This window comes from Adiantum capillus-veneris, chromosome 1 (genome assembly GCF_014529385.1).
Source record: "Adiantum capillus-veneris isolate H3 chromosome 1, ASM1452938v2, whole genome shotgun sequence".
In the NCBI taxonomy this organism is placed as follows: domain Eukaryota; kingdom Viridiplantae; phylum Streptophyta; class Polypodiopsida; order Polypodiales; family Pteridaceae; genus Adiantum; species Adiantum capillus-veneris.
The window spans coordinates 140,998,350-141,014,868 of NC_140931.1; the positions used below are offsets into that span (position 1 = coordinate 140,998,350).

General features: G+C 45.0%; 2 protein-coding genes across 6 annotated transcripts in view; both read left to right on the forward strand.

Annotated features, from left to right (window-relative positions):
• The first annotated feature begins 2,976 nt into the window (after nt 1–2,976).
• LOC147465699 (P53/DNA damage-regulated protein) overlaps nt 2,977–16,519 on the forward strand; it is an 80,233-nt gene continuing 66,690 nt past the window's right edge. Inside the window, exons 1-2 of one of the 5 annotated variants that reach the window (XM_086521483.1) lie at nt 2,977–3,107; nt 3,215–3,328. The gene's annotated coding sequence lies outside the window, so the exon portion shown is untranslated. Of the gene's footprint in view, nt 3,329–16,519 lie in introns of all 5 variants that reach the window. The other 4 variants (XM_086521474.1, XM_086521485.1, XM_086521478.1 and 1 more) reach the window with 4 other exon arrangements.
• LOC147465700 (uncharacterized) lies at nt 3,343–5,707 on the forward strand. The gene has a single exon (XM_086521468.1). The coding sequence runs from the start codon at nt 3,974–3,976 to the stop codon at nt 4,838–4,840; it is 867 nt and encodes a 288-aa protein (XP_086377594.1). The 5' UTR covers nt 3,343–3,973; the 3' UTR covers nt 4,841–5,707.

The window sequence follows — 16,519 nt, forward strand, 5'->3', positions numbered from 1 at the left end:
GATGTTGTGATGAAAGGAAAGAAAACCAAAACAAAGAGGGAGGGGGGGGCGGGGGGGGGGGGGGCACCATGTAGAGATAGAGACGCAGGGAGTGCTAAATCACGAGCAAGGCGCATAGGTGAGGGAACGTAGCTGCGCGAGGTCCTACTCCTGGAGATTGTTTTATAAAAAAATGTCGAATTGTAGTGAGCAGAACTAATGATTGAGTTGGTTAGCACGGGAGTTCCAATTGTAGTGCCTAGCTCATGAGTTTGAGCAGGATTCACTATCAAAGGTTTTAAAGCCTTGCTTCCAAGCTCCGACGACAATGTGGAATCTTGAAAGATTCTACAGAATAAGTTGGAGAACCTGCCAAACATGTGCCTATAGTTTTAACAAAGTGATAAAATCACAAGGCCTGCCCTTTAGAAGAGCAAGGGAAGGTAAAGAGCACCATTGCAATCTTTTAAAAAAAGATGAAGCAAACGTTACAAAAATGCAATTGCAATGACATTATTGCCAAATTTGTGGTATTAAATTCTCCAAAATGCCTTTCCATCTCAAAATTAAAAAATTAGCATTTCAAAAATGCATTTGGCACGTGAAGAGCATGAGAAAAGAGGGAAGGTAGCGATTCCAATGCTCACAAAAAACCTCGTTTTAGTGTAATCCCACCTACAAATTTTGAGATTTATCTTTAAATTTTATACTTAAAAACAAAAAAATCTACAAAATTTTCAAATTTAGTTAATTTACCTCTAAAGTTTCTCATACATAGATTTCATAAGTTTTTGGAAAAAAGTTAGCATAGGCCTAGTTTAAATAGGGCAAGAGATTGCACAAAAGAAAAACTACTTTATTTCCTTCACTTCACTTTCTCTCACCAACTTTGCCCTCACTCCCCCTTGCTATCTCTCTCTAACGGTTCTCTCTCCCACGTGCCATGCCTTCTCTGAGTTCTCTCTCTCTCTCTCTCTCTCTCTCTCTCTCTCTCTCTCTCTCTCTCTTCCTTAGAAAGCTCTCGTCTCTCTCCTCTTGCTTGCATTTGCCCACCATTGTTGAGAAGCTCCGTTGACGCTGACGACAGTCGACGACCACCACTCATGCAACCTCATTCATTCTCTCTCTCTCTCTCTCTCTCTCTCTCTCTCTCTTCCTTCCTCGGTGGGGCGAAGATAATTGTGTATGGCTATGCAGGAAGAGTGGCTAGAATCCAAGCAAGAAAAAAGGGAATCTCCACACTTGCATGACGGGAGGGGATGATTACCAAGGAGGTTGCCATTGAATCAAGAACGACCATGCTCCATCGTCACTCCATGCATATGTATGTGAGTCCGACCGTCTCTCCTGCTACTCCGGACGTCCTGCTCTATGGGTATTGCATAGCGCCACCTAGGTTCTACCCACGGGACCACGTCACATTTCTTGCTTTAGACTATTGTCGCGAGCTCTGCAGCCAATAGTTGGAGGTTGAAGCTACCCCTGGGGCCTGTCCCCTTATAGAGGCCGTTCTTTGGCATTCTGAAGCGATGCCTCACCTGACTACCTTCTCACTGTTGCCCCATGGCCCTCATAGTTCTCCTCAAATCCCTCACAATGCAGGGCAGCTCTACCTAGCCTAAACCTCGTCCATCTGTACTTGATGCACCAATAGGACACTATCACGTAGGGTAGTACACAAACGAAGAATGCTTTCACTTGGTTGCATCCAGCCTGGCAATGGCATTGTGAGGGAGCACGATCTCTCTCTCCTCGTTTTGCAGGCAGCTAAGAATGAGTTGACTCTCTCTCTCTCTCTCATCAGGTGCAAGGAGGATGATGTTGAGGATCTCGAGCAGAAGAGAGAAGCAAGGACGCACACATGTGGATGGGAAGACTATTAGGCAGAAGAGAGGCCACCTGTGCGTTATTTGTGTGCAGCCCTCCTTTTGCTAGGAAGAAGCTGTCATCGTTTTCGGTTGACAGTCCCCAAATCGTGTTTTGCAAATACTGGCCACCCATTGGAAGCGGATGACATAATTGCTCTATTTGTTGGGGACATTGATCCTTGTCGCATTCTTCTGGTCGAGAAGGTGTTGGTCAACCAACTCTGCAATTACCATGCCTTCGTTAAGTCGGGAGCTTGTCTTCCTCATTCTAAGGTTCCTGGATGAGGAGAAGTGTAAGGAGATAGTTCACAATGGGTAGTGAGAAAACAAGGATGGCGAAGCTAAGCTCAAGCGTGTGCGCAACGCAAGAGGTGTGATGGAGTACGTAGGCAAGATGATGGGGGGAGGGATGCGGAGGTTGGGCATGATAGCACCTTTTCAATTCAATGCGGAAGGAGATCTACTTTTTTAATTTGCACTCATTATCCCAAGTGCCTTTATTTTTTACAAAGTAAAGAGTTTTTTTACCAAGTAATACTAATTATCCTAAGTGGCTTTATTAAATTCTCATTCTTATTACGACCCTCTGCTTGTAGGTCTATTTGTAATGATTATTGTCTCTCTCTTCCCCTTGTGACTTCAACCAATTAAAAACTCTATGTCCATCATTAGATTTACGCACTTTTCATTTGAATGAGTGTCCACTATCTTATTTCAACCAATCAACATTTTTTGCCTGTCGAAAATTGCTTGAAAATACAACTCAATCTTTTTTCTATTTTAGTAAGCAAAAAGAGAAGGCATCTCTATAGCCTTTGCCCTTTGGGTAGGCCAAAAAAAAGAGTAGGAGGCAAATCACGTGAGGTGCGACGAGTGAGGGGCCATATTCAGAAGTGAGAGTTTGTAAGAACTGTCGCGCGAAGCAAGGGAATCGTGCAGATTTTGTTTCTAGCTTTTAGACGTAGACGTGAGGACGAAAGCAAGTGAAAAGCAATGTGAGGACGATGAGCAACAGAAAGCAGGTTGTGGGAGTTTTTTTTCTTAAAAGTATAGAGGTATTTTAGCTCAATGTCCTTGCTCGAGCTCGAAGGGGCGATGAACGAATCTGGGAAGATTTTGTGCAATATGCCACGTGTAAGGTAGAAACCCAAAATGCGCACCACTTAATGACTGTTCGCAAAAAATGAGCAAGCCATTGTAAAACCCAAAAATTGCTGCAGCACAGGTTGCTTCTTGGCTGTCAGCGTTTCCACAGCACAGGTAGTTCTCTCTCTCTCTTGTGGTGCGCACATGCTGCGGCCACCCCAAACGTTCGGCGAAAATTTAATAAAGTGGCCCACCTTATTTTGGCGCTACTTTAAACGCAGCGCCAACGTTGCCAACGCAACGAGCTCCCCCCTTCGACGCGTTCGCGACGGCCACAGAATTCTGCGTTCTGCTGCTCCTGCAAGGCCTGCGTTTTCTGCGTTTCAGCTTGCAAGGTAAGCGCTCGCTATGGTGCTCTCTCACTCTCACACACACATATACTGTTGTTTCCTGCGTCGTTTCTGCTTGCAAGGTAAGCAATTTTGTGAATGTTGTTTCAATTATGGTGTAAGCAATGTTGTAAATGTTGTTTCAATTAGTGTAAATGTTGTTCTCTCTCACACACACACACTGTTTCCTGCGTTTCTGTTTGCAAGGTAAATGTTGTAAATATTGGTTCAATTATGTTGTAAGCAATGTTGTACATGTTGTTTCAATTATGGTGTAAGTTGACAATACACAGTATGGTGTTCACACACACACACATACATAGAAGGAGTATGGTGTTCACACACACACACACACACTTACATAGAAGGAGTATGGTGTTCACAAACACACACACACACACACACACACACACACACACACACACACACACACACACACACACATACATAGAAGGAGACAGGTGCTTTTGCCTATTCCCAGCTTCTCAATCGATAAACAAGCGAAGCAAAAGAAGGGCGTATGTCGATTATGTCCGAAATCTTTTGCATGCTTATTAATATTCGCAGTATGTCTTCGCCACCTCTTGTCATGGCTGGCATGCAGAGAGCTAGGCGAGGGGAAGCTAGTGTGTCTGCTAGGCCCTCTTGGCAATGCACTTACAGTCGGTGCCAGTGGGAGATGAATGTGAGGAGTATGTTCCTCTTTCCCAAGATGCCACGCCTTTTGAGCAGGTTTCTTACGTTGGCTTGATGGAGGAGGCTATGGTTACGTCTCCTTCAAATGGGAAAAAACGATCCAAGGTAGATATATCCTCACAAAGTCAGGTTCCAAGCGAGCAGCCAGAGATCACAAATGCAAGGACTCAACCACTAATGCAGACACCACAAGAAGCAGACATAAGCACAAAAGGGTCGAAGCGTGCGAGGGCAACGGCAGTTATATGGGACGACAAAAGCACGTATACTCTCTTGCGAGTCTATGAGGAGCAATGGTCACACATCAAGAAGGGTAATTTTCGCCCTAAGGATTGGGAAGATTTGGTGTTTGCTCTAAATCGAGAGATCTCAGGTAACTTCAATCCTGAGCATGCAAGAAACCGAATCGACACACTTAAGAAGCTCCATAAGAAAGAGCTTTCAAAACAAAATTCTACTGGCAGTATTCCCAGCACTTGGACATCTTTTGACCAGTGCGACGCTTTGTGGGGGAAGACTCCAAAGTGCCCAGGCATAGCTGGTGCCCTTGACAGCGAGAGCCACATGCCTGTATCCTCTACAGCAGATACACCCATAGACCTGGATGTTGTTGAGAATGATGGTACCTCGGGTCAAAATCCACAACTTGGTACTGTGGATTTGGACGACGTATTTGGCAAGAAAGACAAGGGGAGAGTGAAAGTGGAAAATGCCTTTGGTCTCTTGAAGAATAGGTGGCGTATTTTGCGAAATCTCAATGTGGATCTTGCTTTCGCGCCCACTGTGATAGGAGCGTGTTGTTTCCTACACAACTTTGTGTAACTCCAAGGCGAGACAGAGCCTCATGATCAGCGAGATCCGCATCCCAACTCCCAAGAGCCACTTCCTAATGATGGCGGTAATCCTGCTCATCGCGAGATGGCCTTGCGGATAAGGGCAGCTTTATTTCGCCATAGCAACTTGAGGGTTCATAACGCAGCAGTTCTAGGTGTTGCAGGTTGTGGATTTTGTAATTGTTCTTATTTTTCAAAGTGATCATGTATTTTGTTTCAATTGAAGTTTTAAACATGATTCCATAAAGCTTATTATTAATTTCATGAAGTTGTGTTTTACCGGGCTTGATGATGATTCGGAGTCTGAGGATTGAGTCATGTTCTACATGGTTGTAGTTTTTGTCATGTGGCTTGCTTTATGGCTGCAATGAGCAGCACCTCTATTTATGTAGCAACACCTCTATTTATGTATTGCTACAGGGTTTTTGTTATGGTTATCTTGCATTTTCATTTATGGCTGCCAATGAGCAACAATACCGCGCGGTTCTGTATTAGAGACAACGAACCATTTTGATGTACTCAGGACAGCTTATTTTATGGGTGTCAGTCTCTTGTTTATGTGGTTGTCGGACATTGAAATTTTGTTTGGTCATGCATTTTCCCATGCATTCGGTGCAATGTCATTTGGCGTTTTTTTGTTGGAAAATGCTATCTTTTTGATGTTGGCAATGTGTAGTTTGTTGGTTCGCATGATTGTCCAACAACAAATGGACGTGAACGGACGTACGCATGTGCGCACAGGACGTGGCCGGACGGAACATGTGGTTTTTTTGACTGAACGGATGCATGTGCGCGAAATGGCGAAAAGTTTGCATTAGTTTGTAGCACTTTTTTGAGAATGAATGGCCGAACGAACGGCCACATGTGCGCTTTACATCTCTCTTGGGATAGTTTCCTGCGACTTTAAAACTCTCTTCTTCTTCTTCTTCTTCTCTCTCTCTCTCTCTCTCCCCCCCCCCCGTCGGGAGGTCTCGTTCCCCATGCGTATTGACCTGCAGCTCTCTCTCTCTCTCTCTCTCTCTCTCTCTCTCTCTCTCTCTCTCTCTCCCCGGGAGGTCTCGTTCCCCATGCGTATTGACCTGCAGCTCTCTCTCTCTCTCTCTCTATGCTTGCAATTGCTAGACAACATTGTGGGCTGCGAGGCTGCAACAATTCTGGCCTCAAACAGGTGCTCATCTTGATCGCCCCTTACAGGTGGTGCTTGGCACTCAGCATTTCAGTTGTTTCGGGTCTTCGCTTTGTTGTTGAAGAGGTTGGCTTTTTGGAGCAGGTCTTTGCTCTTTGCCAGGATAGCTTCTGAACGATTTTTGTTGGATGCAACACGATTGCACGTCCCCAACTAGCTTTCTGTCCGAAATGGTGTCTTTTGGAACGTGTTGATCGCAGGATATGCTTGACGCTTTTGCAAGGAAGTATTCTCCAAGCAATCCCCTATGCTTGCACCTTGTGGCCTTACGCAAGATGTTGACATGGGTGAGACAATTTATGATGTGATTTCTAGTCATGGACTGTTGGAGAAAGATGTTGTTCTTAGTCGATACGTATGCCGAATGTGGTGCTCATACGCAAGCAAGAAGAGTTTTTGATGGGCATTCTCTCCGAGATGTCTCTAAGATATGCCAACAGAGTCACTGAATTGCAGGTTGCTTCCTGGCTGTCAGCCTTTCCACAGTGCATGTTGCTCTCTCTCTCTCTCTCTCTCTCTCTCTCTCTCTCTCTCTCTCTCACACACACACACACACACACACACACACGCGCACACACACACACACACACACACACACTACGTTTGAGATTTGATATGTATAACAAATGTCGTGCCCGCTCAAGATTCGATATGTATGACAAATCTGGTTCCTTTACGAAAGCACAAAAATTTCTTGAAGAGCTTGTTGTGTGGGATGTCTTCACTCTGCCCTTATGAAAGCACGAAAATTTCTTGAAGAGCTTGTTGTGTGGGATGTCTTCACTCTGCCCTTATGAAAGCATGAAAAGTTTGGGTATTTCTTCGGGCGCTTTGATTGCAAGATATGCCCAACATGGCTGTAGCCTGTGACAAAACAACTCTGAACCTGATGTGAAGAGAAGTCCTTTCTCCAAATGCAATCACCTATGCTTACATCTAGAAAGCATGTGGCCTAATGTAAGACCTTTACATCGGTGAGAGAATTCATGATGACTTTGATAGTTGTTTTACCTAGATGCAAAGGGAAGGCCTTTTTCCAAACGCATTCACGTAGGATTGCACCTTGACGACCTGTGGCCTTACGCAAGACCTTGACATCGGTGAGAGTGTTAACGATGAGATTGCGACTCGGGGGCTCTTGAAGAAAGAGCAGTGCCTAGATCCAAATGTGGTGCCCTCACGAAAGCATGAAAAGTTCTTGATGGTCATCCTCTTTGGGATGTCATCTCTTGAAGTGCGTTGATTGCAGGATATGCCCACTCCAAAAAGAGACACTAATTAAAGCCTACGAAAACAATATTGCACAATTGCAGAGAACTCTTTCATAGGGAATACATCCGTAGATGGCATACTTGGCTAGCAGATTGCTGCAACTCAACGGTGCAGCTCTCCTTTTGAGTTGTAGCTCTGCTCTGAGTTGTGATTAGTACATGAGCCCTCGTCTATCTTTGTCAACTATGATAACAGCATCGAGGGCAGCAACCAGGCAGCTTTAGAGAAAAGTGTGCAGAGCTGTCCAGCCTGCTCTAATTATACAAGGGTGGTGCAGCTCCTATTGCAAATTAGTGCAACCCAACTTCCTCTAAATATCCAAGGGTGCAGCTCTTCTTTTGAGCTGTGTTCAATGAACTAGCTTTCATCAACCTTGTCAACTATGGGATGCATATGATGCGACCAAAGAGACCCGTCGAGGGTATATGATGCGGACAAATCAACCCGTCGAATGCAGGGCAGCAAAATAGCTGTTACAAATTGTTGATGTGTCAAGCCATTGAAGAACGGAGCCGACTTGCAGATCCTGGCCGAGGGGCCTAAACCCTAAGGGAAGCCGCAGAAGCAACAGAAGAAGATCCAACCAACTTAAGGTTCCTGTCCGATGGGGCCTTAAGTAAAGTAGCCCACACACACATAAAAGAAAGTGTAGAAGCTGATGACGTGGAAGATTGTACGGATTTCCAGATTTTACACCGGTTGCTGATGTGGCAGAGCTGTACGGATTTCCGCAAAACGCACTGGCAGCTTTTTGGGTGGAGCGCTTTTGGACCAAATGCTTTTGAGTTTACTGCTTTTCATGTAATTGCTTTTGAGGCCAAGGGCCTTAAATATGTGTAGAGGGCTCATTCTCCGGCACGCTTCAGTGAGAAGGTACAGAGCGCAAGTATTGGCATTGTACTGAGTTCAAGTAATATAAAGAAACACCGAAAGGGGCGCCAAGGTTTGGTGCCAGTATTCTCTAGGGTGGAATTCCGCCACTGTGTCGCGTGTGCTCTCTCTCTCTCTTTCAGTTTAGTTGTTATTGAAGTGCTAAAAGTCTGTTCAATATGTTCTTTTCTATTGGCACGTGGTGCCTTTCTTGTGACAACAACACCGTCACATGGCTGTCTCTACTTCTCCGATTGTAATCACTTAGTCTCTCACTTTCAAAGCTTGTGCCCTTATGCAAGCCATTGACATGGGTGAGAGAATTCACAATGAGATTGCTAGGCAATGGGTGTTGGAGAAATATGCCGTGCTTGGCAATGCTTTGTCAATAAGTATGCAAAATGTGGTGCCATCATGAAAGCTCATAAAAATCTTGATGGACATCCTCTCCACGATGTCGTCAATTGGATGTGGCAAGGAAGCTTTGGGCTATTCTAATCAGATGTGAAGCGAATGCCTTTCTTCAAATGCAATCATCTAGGCTCGCACCTTCTAGGTGTCACAAGACGGGTACCACATGCCAATAGAAAAGAACAGACTGAACAAACTTTTAGCACTTCAATAACAATGAACTGAGAGAGAGAGACGACACACGACACGGAGTGGCAGAATTCCACCCGAGAGAATATTGGCCCCAAACCTTGGCACCCCTTTCGGTATTTTTTTTATATTGCATAACACAGTACAAGCCGGTACTCCAGACTCTGCACCTTCTCCAGGAAGCATGGCAGAGAATGAGCCTATGGCCTCATATTTAAATGCCCTAGGCCCCAAAAGCAATTTACATGAAAAGCCTTCAAACTCAAAAGCTTTTGATCCAAAAGCAATGCCAAAAAGCTGCCAGTGTAAATCACGGAATTTTGTACAACTGCCACGTCAGCAGCCAACGTAAAACGCGGAAATCTGTATAGTCTGCCGCGTCATCATGTCAGCGCAATTTCCGGGTTTTTTCGTACAACTACCACGTCATCAGCTGCTATGCAAGTCTTTTAGTGTGTGTGTCCTGCTTTAGTTTAATCCTTTGTCACTTGGGCCCCATCGGACGGGGTCCCATAAGTTGGTAGGACTTCTTCTTCTGTTGCTTGTTCTTCTTAGGGTTTAGGCCCCTCGGCCGTGATTAGAAGGTTGGCTCTGCTCTTTACTGACTTGACACGTCCGCAGTTTGTGACACAAGGCCTCTGGCCTTATGCAAATCGTTGACATGGTGAGAGAATTTACTATGAGAGCTCTAGGCAACATTCGTTGGAGAAAGATGTCGTTCTTGGTAGCGCTTTGGTTGTGTTACAAGCTTGGACACTCCAAGCGAGAAATCAATAGCAACACACGAACAAAAATTACAAAATCATTGAACTTAAATAGAGGGAGAGAGGAGTGTTGACATGGCTCCATGGACTTCTGAGCCAAGACGCACTGACCCCAAAGATTGGCGCCCCTTTCGGTATTTGTTTCCCATTGCTGGTCGCAAAGTACAACTCCCCAAACTTTGCGTCCAGATGCTCTCCAGAGTGAGGCCCAAGGGTCCTTATAAACAGTACAAGGGATGCCTAAAAGCAGAGCCCCAAAAGCAATAGTTCTAAAAGCACCTGCGCCCAACCAAAAGCTCTGCTCTCAACAGCTCACACCTTTTCTTTGCTGAAATCTGCCAGTGCAAAGCGTGGAAGTTCGTACAGCCTGCCACATCATCATCGTCAGCGCAATATACGAAAATCAGCCTTGAGTTTAAGCTTTTGATGTTTTTGGGTTTAGGTCCCATGATCGGTGCTCATAATTTCTTTAAGTTGGTAGGGTTTATGATTTTTACTCCGTAACCCTCCTTAGGCCCCTCAACCATCCTTCTTGTCCTCTCAGCCACTTCTTTCCATTTGGGCAGGCCATGTTATCACTTCGTGACATTCCTCTTTCTTGAAAGCATTGTAATCGCCCTCGATTACGCTTGCAATACAACCAAAGGATAGAAACTTTCTTGAATAGACACTTGACTCTATGTACCCATGAACCAAACTCCACCAATCAAGCACTTCTACAAAGACATCGGTCATTGATCAATCACATTTTTGTTGAGGGTCTCAAATACAAATTATGATAATTGTAACCATTTAGCAATCACATCCAGACTACGCTGACCTTTTCATGGATGTCTTGATCTACTAAATCTTGTTACTATTAGATTCATATTCTTTCTTTTCACATGTTAATCAAGCAAACCATGCCCATGAGCATCGCCATAAGATAGTACATCCACATAGCATGCAATTCACAAAATCACACACTTAGTTCACATTGAATCTCGTGCTTCAATCATTCAATCTAGCCATCCCAATCCGTCCAAAACTCTTGATGCATCTAGATCACTGTGCAACCATCTCATCCTTTCTCGGAACTCTTGATGCACTCACAAGAGTATCCGGCCATCTCGTCTAGATAGACATCTTGATATACTAGAATCTAGTCTCAAGATCTTGTTAATTGTGAGTGCCTCCTCTTGCTCTCCTCTAGCTCGAGACGCATTCACAACAGTTTGACAAGACTTTACTTCTTGATCTTGCCTAGCCATGCAACAATCCGTTTCAGAGTGTTATGTCTAGCTTGCAAAACTTGTAGCAACAAATTCAAGAGAGCCACGTACGATTACAAGTGGAACAACCGCACTCCGGTGGTGCAAGAGCTTCAACGCTAGATCCAAGAGTTACACGAATCTAGCCATGGCCATGATCAAACTATGCCTTCAACAAACCTACTCCAAAATAGAAAGGAGTCCAAGGTCAGCCTACCTGAAAAGTTTGATGGGACGAGATCAAAGTTTAGAGGCTTCCTCCAACAAGTGAAGCTGTTCATACGCATGCAACCTAAGCTCTACCTTGATAGTGCTTCTCAAGTTGGTCTCATCGATACGCTCCTCTCAGGTACGGCCCTCTCTTGGTTTGCACCTCTACTTGAAAGGGACTCTCCGACTTCGAGGCCTTTGTAAGAAAGTTTTCAGCAACCTTTGGGGAAGTAGATAGGGCAAGAGTTTCCAAAACCAAGTTTTGCAAGTAATAACAGGGGCCTCACTGTTAGGTGCAGCGGAATGAATAGTTGCGCTTTGCTCAAGATGAGTGTTGTGAACTGTGCTCAAGGTTCCTTTTGTTCTTATGGAAGGTAGAGCCTTCCGTTCTTAATGAGAGAATGCTATGATCACCAACAAAGTGAATGGATACTGTGCGTGCAAGTGTATGAGACTGAGAGATAGAGAGAGAAGAGAGATACGACACCAGAGACGTTGTAAAACCCTCCTCCGAAGGCCCCACTCTCGTCGGCGAGAGTGGTCTACTTAATGATTGTACAATCTGGTACAAATGAATGCAAGTGACTGATGCAAGTCTAGGCTATGTCGACGATGACGACGGTGATGACGAAGTCGACCTAAGGGCTGAAATCTACAATCCTTCTACTGCTGTCCAAAATCGCTGTGGGTTGAAATCTGCTAATCTTCTATCTGCTGAATTTTGACTCTATGTCGGTGACGATGTCGATGGCGACGATGCGACGACGACGCGCTGAAAACGCAGATGCTGAAATCTACGTTTTCCGGACTGAAGCTGTAAACCTGGCGGAAACTGACCGTACGGCGAGTAACTGCTGCGGGAAGGTGAGATCTGCGAGGTTCGGGACTTTATCTACGGGTGCTAGCTGCTGAAAACTGAAAACGTTGACGTTCCTTGCTGTTCCGTCGCGGTAAAGCTGCAAAACGCAGGGGCTGATCTGCAACCAAAAACACTAGGGTTGAATTTTTGCTGCTATCGCTAGTTGCTCTGCAAAATGCAAAATGCTAGGCTGCACTGAGGTTCTGCTGTCGCCGGAACCTGCAAAAGCAAATTGCTGGCTGATCTGTGATGAAAACGCTAGGTGATAGCTCTGCTCCAAAAACGCTAGGTCTCCTGGGGGGTTCTGCTGAGAAGGTGCCTGTTGAGCGTGGAGCTACTGCTGCCTCTTCTGCCAAATAGTGCTAGCTCTAGTTTGCTCATATACAAACTTAGCAAAATTGCCCTACCTACTTTTGTTAAAAAGTCACTTAAATTAATAAGTGAAAAATGCCAAAAATAGGTAAAATAGGCTAAATGCATTGGAAAATTCCCTTGATGGAATCTGATGGATTCTGATGGGAATACTGATGATCATGCTCTGTGCAACCAGAGGATATGCATCTACACTAAGTGACTGTGCATGCACGGTCTACGAATAGACTCACAAAATGCAAGATCACTGCTAAATCTAGATTGACTGGACTGACTGAACCTTGATCATGCTGTAGCTTGTCCACGGACACATAGGGTTGGATGTGTCATGTGACATCCCCTCCTTTTCAAAGTGAGGTACTGGTACCGAACTGTATGGCGTCGAGGGAGATCGCCAATAGCATTCAGAATCTTGGAAGGGACTCCTCGCCGGCCCACTCTGATGTGTGGGTCATGCGATACCTGAACTTCATAAAGGTCTGCAACGCTTGCTTCTTTGGGTCGCGCCGAAAGCGACAAAGTCTTCTGATGCTCCTTCGATGCTTCAACTTCATCTAGAGTCATGCGTCTTTCTTCTTCAAGAATCTCCATGGCTGAAAACTCCTGAAACCACTTCCAACACAAAACCATGAACATACCTATTCTATGTAAAGTGACTGGAAAAAATCTTGTCTTCCTCAAAGACGGTGCATGCAATGTAGATGAACAAAGAGACGGAGTGCCAACCCGTTCACCACACACACGCAAACAGTGAGATCGAATCTTTCTCTTGCAATCAACCGTGGCAATTCACAACGAAAATGCCCATGCTTGGTGCTCATACTTTCATGTGCTCTTTCTACCAATGTGTCGTGCCAAGGAAGAGACATGAACAGTGACTTCCTTGAATGCATACTTTTCAGCTTTTCATGAAAAATCTGCATACATCCGTGCTCATTCATGAGTGAAACGTGCTCAACGTACAATATGTCATGCCTAGGAAAAGGGATCACATAAAGACGTTGACTAAAATGCAAGAAACGATCACGAATGAAACACTCGAACAATGCGTGCGTATCAATCATGCGAACGCATAATACTTCCTGTGAGGGTTCTTTGGACCTAGGCTCGAGAGCCAAGATTGGTTCTTCCTCAATGATCGAATCGTCCTATGGGGGTTCTTTGGACCTCGACTCGAAAGCCAAGATCGGTTCTTCGTGATTGATCAAATCTACAACGAGGTTAGCTTCGCTAGAAAAAGCATCCACTAACACATCATCCTTGTGAACAATCACATCATCTTGATGCAACTCATCATGCTTGTGAGAAATCACATCTTGATCATGCAAATCATCATGCTTGTGAGAAATCACATCTTGATCATGCAAATCATCATGCTTATCATTATCATTCAAATCATCATGCTTATCATTGTCATTCAAATCATCATGCTTCTCACAATCATGCAAATCCTGTGTGTCATGCTTTGGAGAAGAAGAGACTGAGAGAGTCTCCTTTTCCCAAATCTCTTGCATCTGTGCCTGAACTTGAGAATAGAGTCGCCAGCACTCTTTGTTTTGTCTGTCGCTTGGTTCTTGTATTGCTTTGGCTTCCTTCCTTGCTGCTTCTCTTTCTGCGTGTCTGCGTTCCATTTCTGCCATTCTTTTTGCGATCCATTTCTGCTTTTTTGCATTTCTTGCTTCGCATTCTAACTTCCTTTCCATAAACATCTGGTCTAAAGCCTCCATAGGACTTAGTGCAATCCTTGATGGAGATGGGAAAGGGTCAGAAAAACCTCCTGGTGGGGAAAATTCTTCTTCGCCTCTCTCATGCTGATCACCTCCAAGCGAAGTATCCATTCCGCTTCGAGTGATGACCATCCACTGAGGTCGTGGGTTCTTGTGGTCTTGGGTTCTTAAGTTCACGAGGAACTTGGGTTCTTGCGGTTCTTCTTTCGCTTGCAATCTGTGTTTGAGAAGGATCTTCTCTTCACCCGAGTTCTGCTCTTTTTCGCGGGCGCACCCCTTGGCGGCCTTGCACTCACACCAAGGTTGTTTTTTCCGACCTCATGTCGATTGACCGGCCGCTAAGTGCACGGTCGGCTCTCAATGAGTGAAAAGAGACACAAGGGGAGGCTGGACAAGCCCTTCTTTCTTGAGATTCCTGTCACTCTTCAAAAACACGATTAGAAATCAACACGCCCAAGCGAACTTGGGTTCGTGCGACTGCAACAAGCAAAAAAAATTCTTGTGATTCTTGTGGTTCTTTCCTTGAGTGATACAGAACCCTGCCAAAGCTCTGATACCAATGTTAGGTGCTGCGGAATGAATGTTTGCGCTTTGCTCAAGATGAGTGTTGTGAACTGTGCTCAAGGTTCCTTTTGTTCTTATGGAAGGTAGAGCCTTCCGTTCTTAATGAGAGAATGCTATGATCACCAACAAAGTGAATGGACATTGTGCGTGCAAGTGTATGAGACTGAGAGATAGAGAGAGAAGAGAGATACGACACTGGAGACGTTGTAAAACCCTCCTCCGAAGGCCCCACTCGTCGCCGAGAGTGGTCTACTTATGAGTGCACAATCTGGTACAAATGAATGCAAGTGACTGATGCAAGTCTAGGCTATGTCTACGATGACGACGGTGATGACGAAGTCGACCTAAGGGCTGAAATCTGCAATCTTTCTACCGCTGTCCAAAATCGCTATGGGTTGAAATCTGCTAATCTTCTATCTGCTGAATTTTGACTCTATGTCGGTGACGATGTCGATGGCGACGATGCGACGACGACGCGCTGAAAACGCAGATGCTGAAATCTGCGTTTTCCGGACTGAAACTGTAAACCTGGTGGAAACTGACCGTACGGCGATGCGGGAAGGTGAGATTTGCGAGGTTCGGGACTTTATCTGCGAGTGCTAACTGCCGAAAACTGAAAACGCTGATGTTCCTTGCTGTTCCGTCGCAGTAAAGTTGCAAAACGCCAGGGCTGATCTGCAACCAAAAACGCTAGGGCTGAATTTCTGTTGTTGTCGCCAGTTGCTCTGCAAAATGCAAAACGCTAGGCTGCTCTGAGGTTCTGCTGTCGCCGGAATTTGCAAAAGCAAATCGCTGGCTGGTCTGTGATGAAAACGCTAGGTGATGGCTTTGCTCCAAAAACGCTAGGTCTCTTGGGGGGGTTCTGTTGAGAAGGTGCCTGTTGAGCGTGGAGCTCCTGCTGCCTCTTCTGCCAAATAGTGCTAGCTCTAGTTTGCTTATATACAAACTTAGCAAAATTGCCCTACCTACTTTTGTTTGAAAGTCACTTAAATTGATAAGTGAAAAATGCTAAAAATAGGTAAAATAGGCTAAATGCACTGGAAAATTCCCATGATGGAATCTGATGGGATCTGATGGATTCTGATGGGAATACTGATGATCATGCTGTGTGCAACCAGAGGATATGCATCTACACTAAGTGACTGGGCATGCACGGTCTACGAATAGACTCACAAAAGTGCCTGATCACTTCTAAATCTAGACTGACTGGACTGACTGAACCCTGATCATGCTGTAGCTTGTCCACGGACACATAGGATTGGATGTGTCACGTGACACTCACCTTGCATCGGTCTTCTTAGAGTTTTGGCATCTCAAGTGAACTGCCCAATGTCACATTTGATCCCATTATGTGGTTTTTCTTATAGGTATTTAATTTACTTATTTATCAAAGTTTGGGCAGGGCAATTTATTGAGGTTGCTATATAAGCAACCCTTTGTCTTCATTGTATATACATTTTAGTCATTCATTGCCAATGTTGATTGGTTGATGAGTCTCTCTCTCTCTCTCTCTCTCTCTCTCTCGTGCTTGTGCTCACTCTCTTTGGTCTCTATGGCGTGGAGGAGTAGCCCCTTGAGAAGAAGAGCGTTCCCCTGCTGGTCGTCGGCGTTTGTCACAAACAAGTGACGTGGCAGTGCCCCCGGATACACACAGCCCTTGCTGACGTGGCAGCAGCAGCCGGTAAACGTGCTGCAATTCCTGCCGGAAAACGCGCTCACAGGTTGACGTGGCAGGCAGTATGGACCTCCGCAATTTGCACTGGTTTGCTGACGCGGCATTCTGTAGGATTTTCGGAAATTATGCTGGCTGATTTTGGCAGCTTTTGGATTACAATTGCTTTTGAGATTGTGAAGCTTTTGAGTTTGAGATTTTGGGGCTGTGCTTTTGGCATCCCTTGTAACCTTTATAAGTGGCCTTAGGGGATTTAGAACACCAAAAGTGTATGTTTTTTATTCATATAAGCTCACCCCTAGTTTTTCCAACAATGGCACCA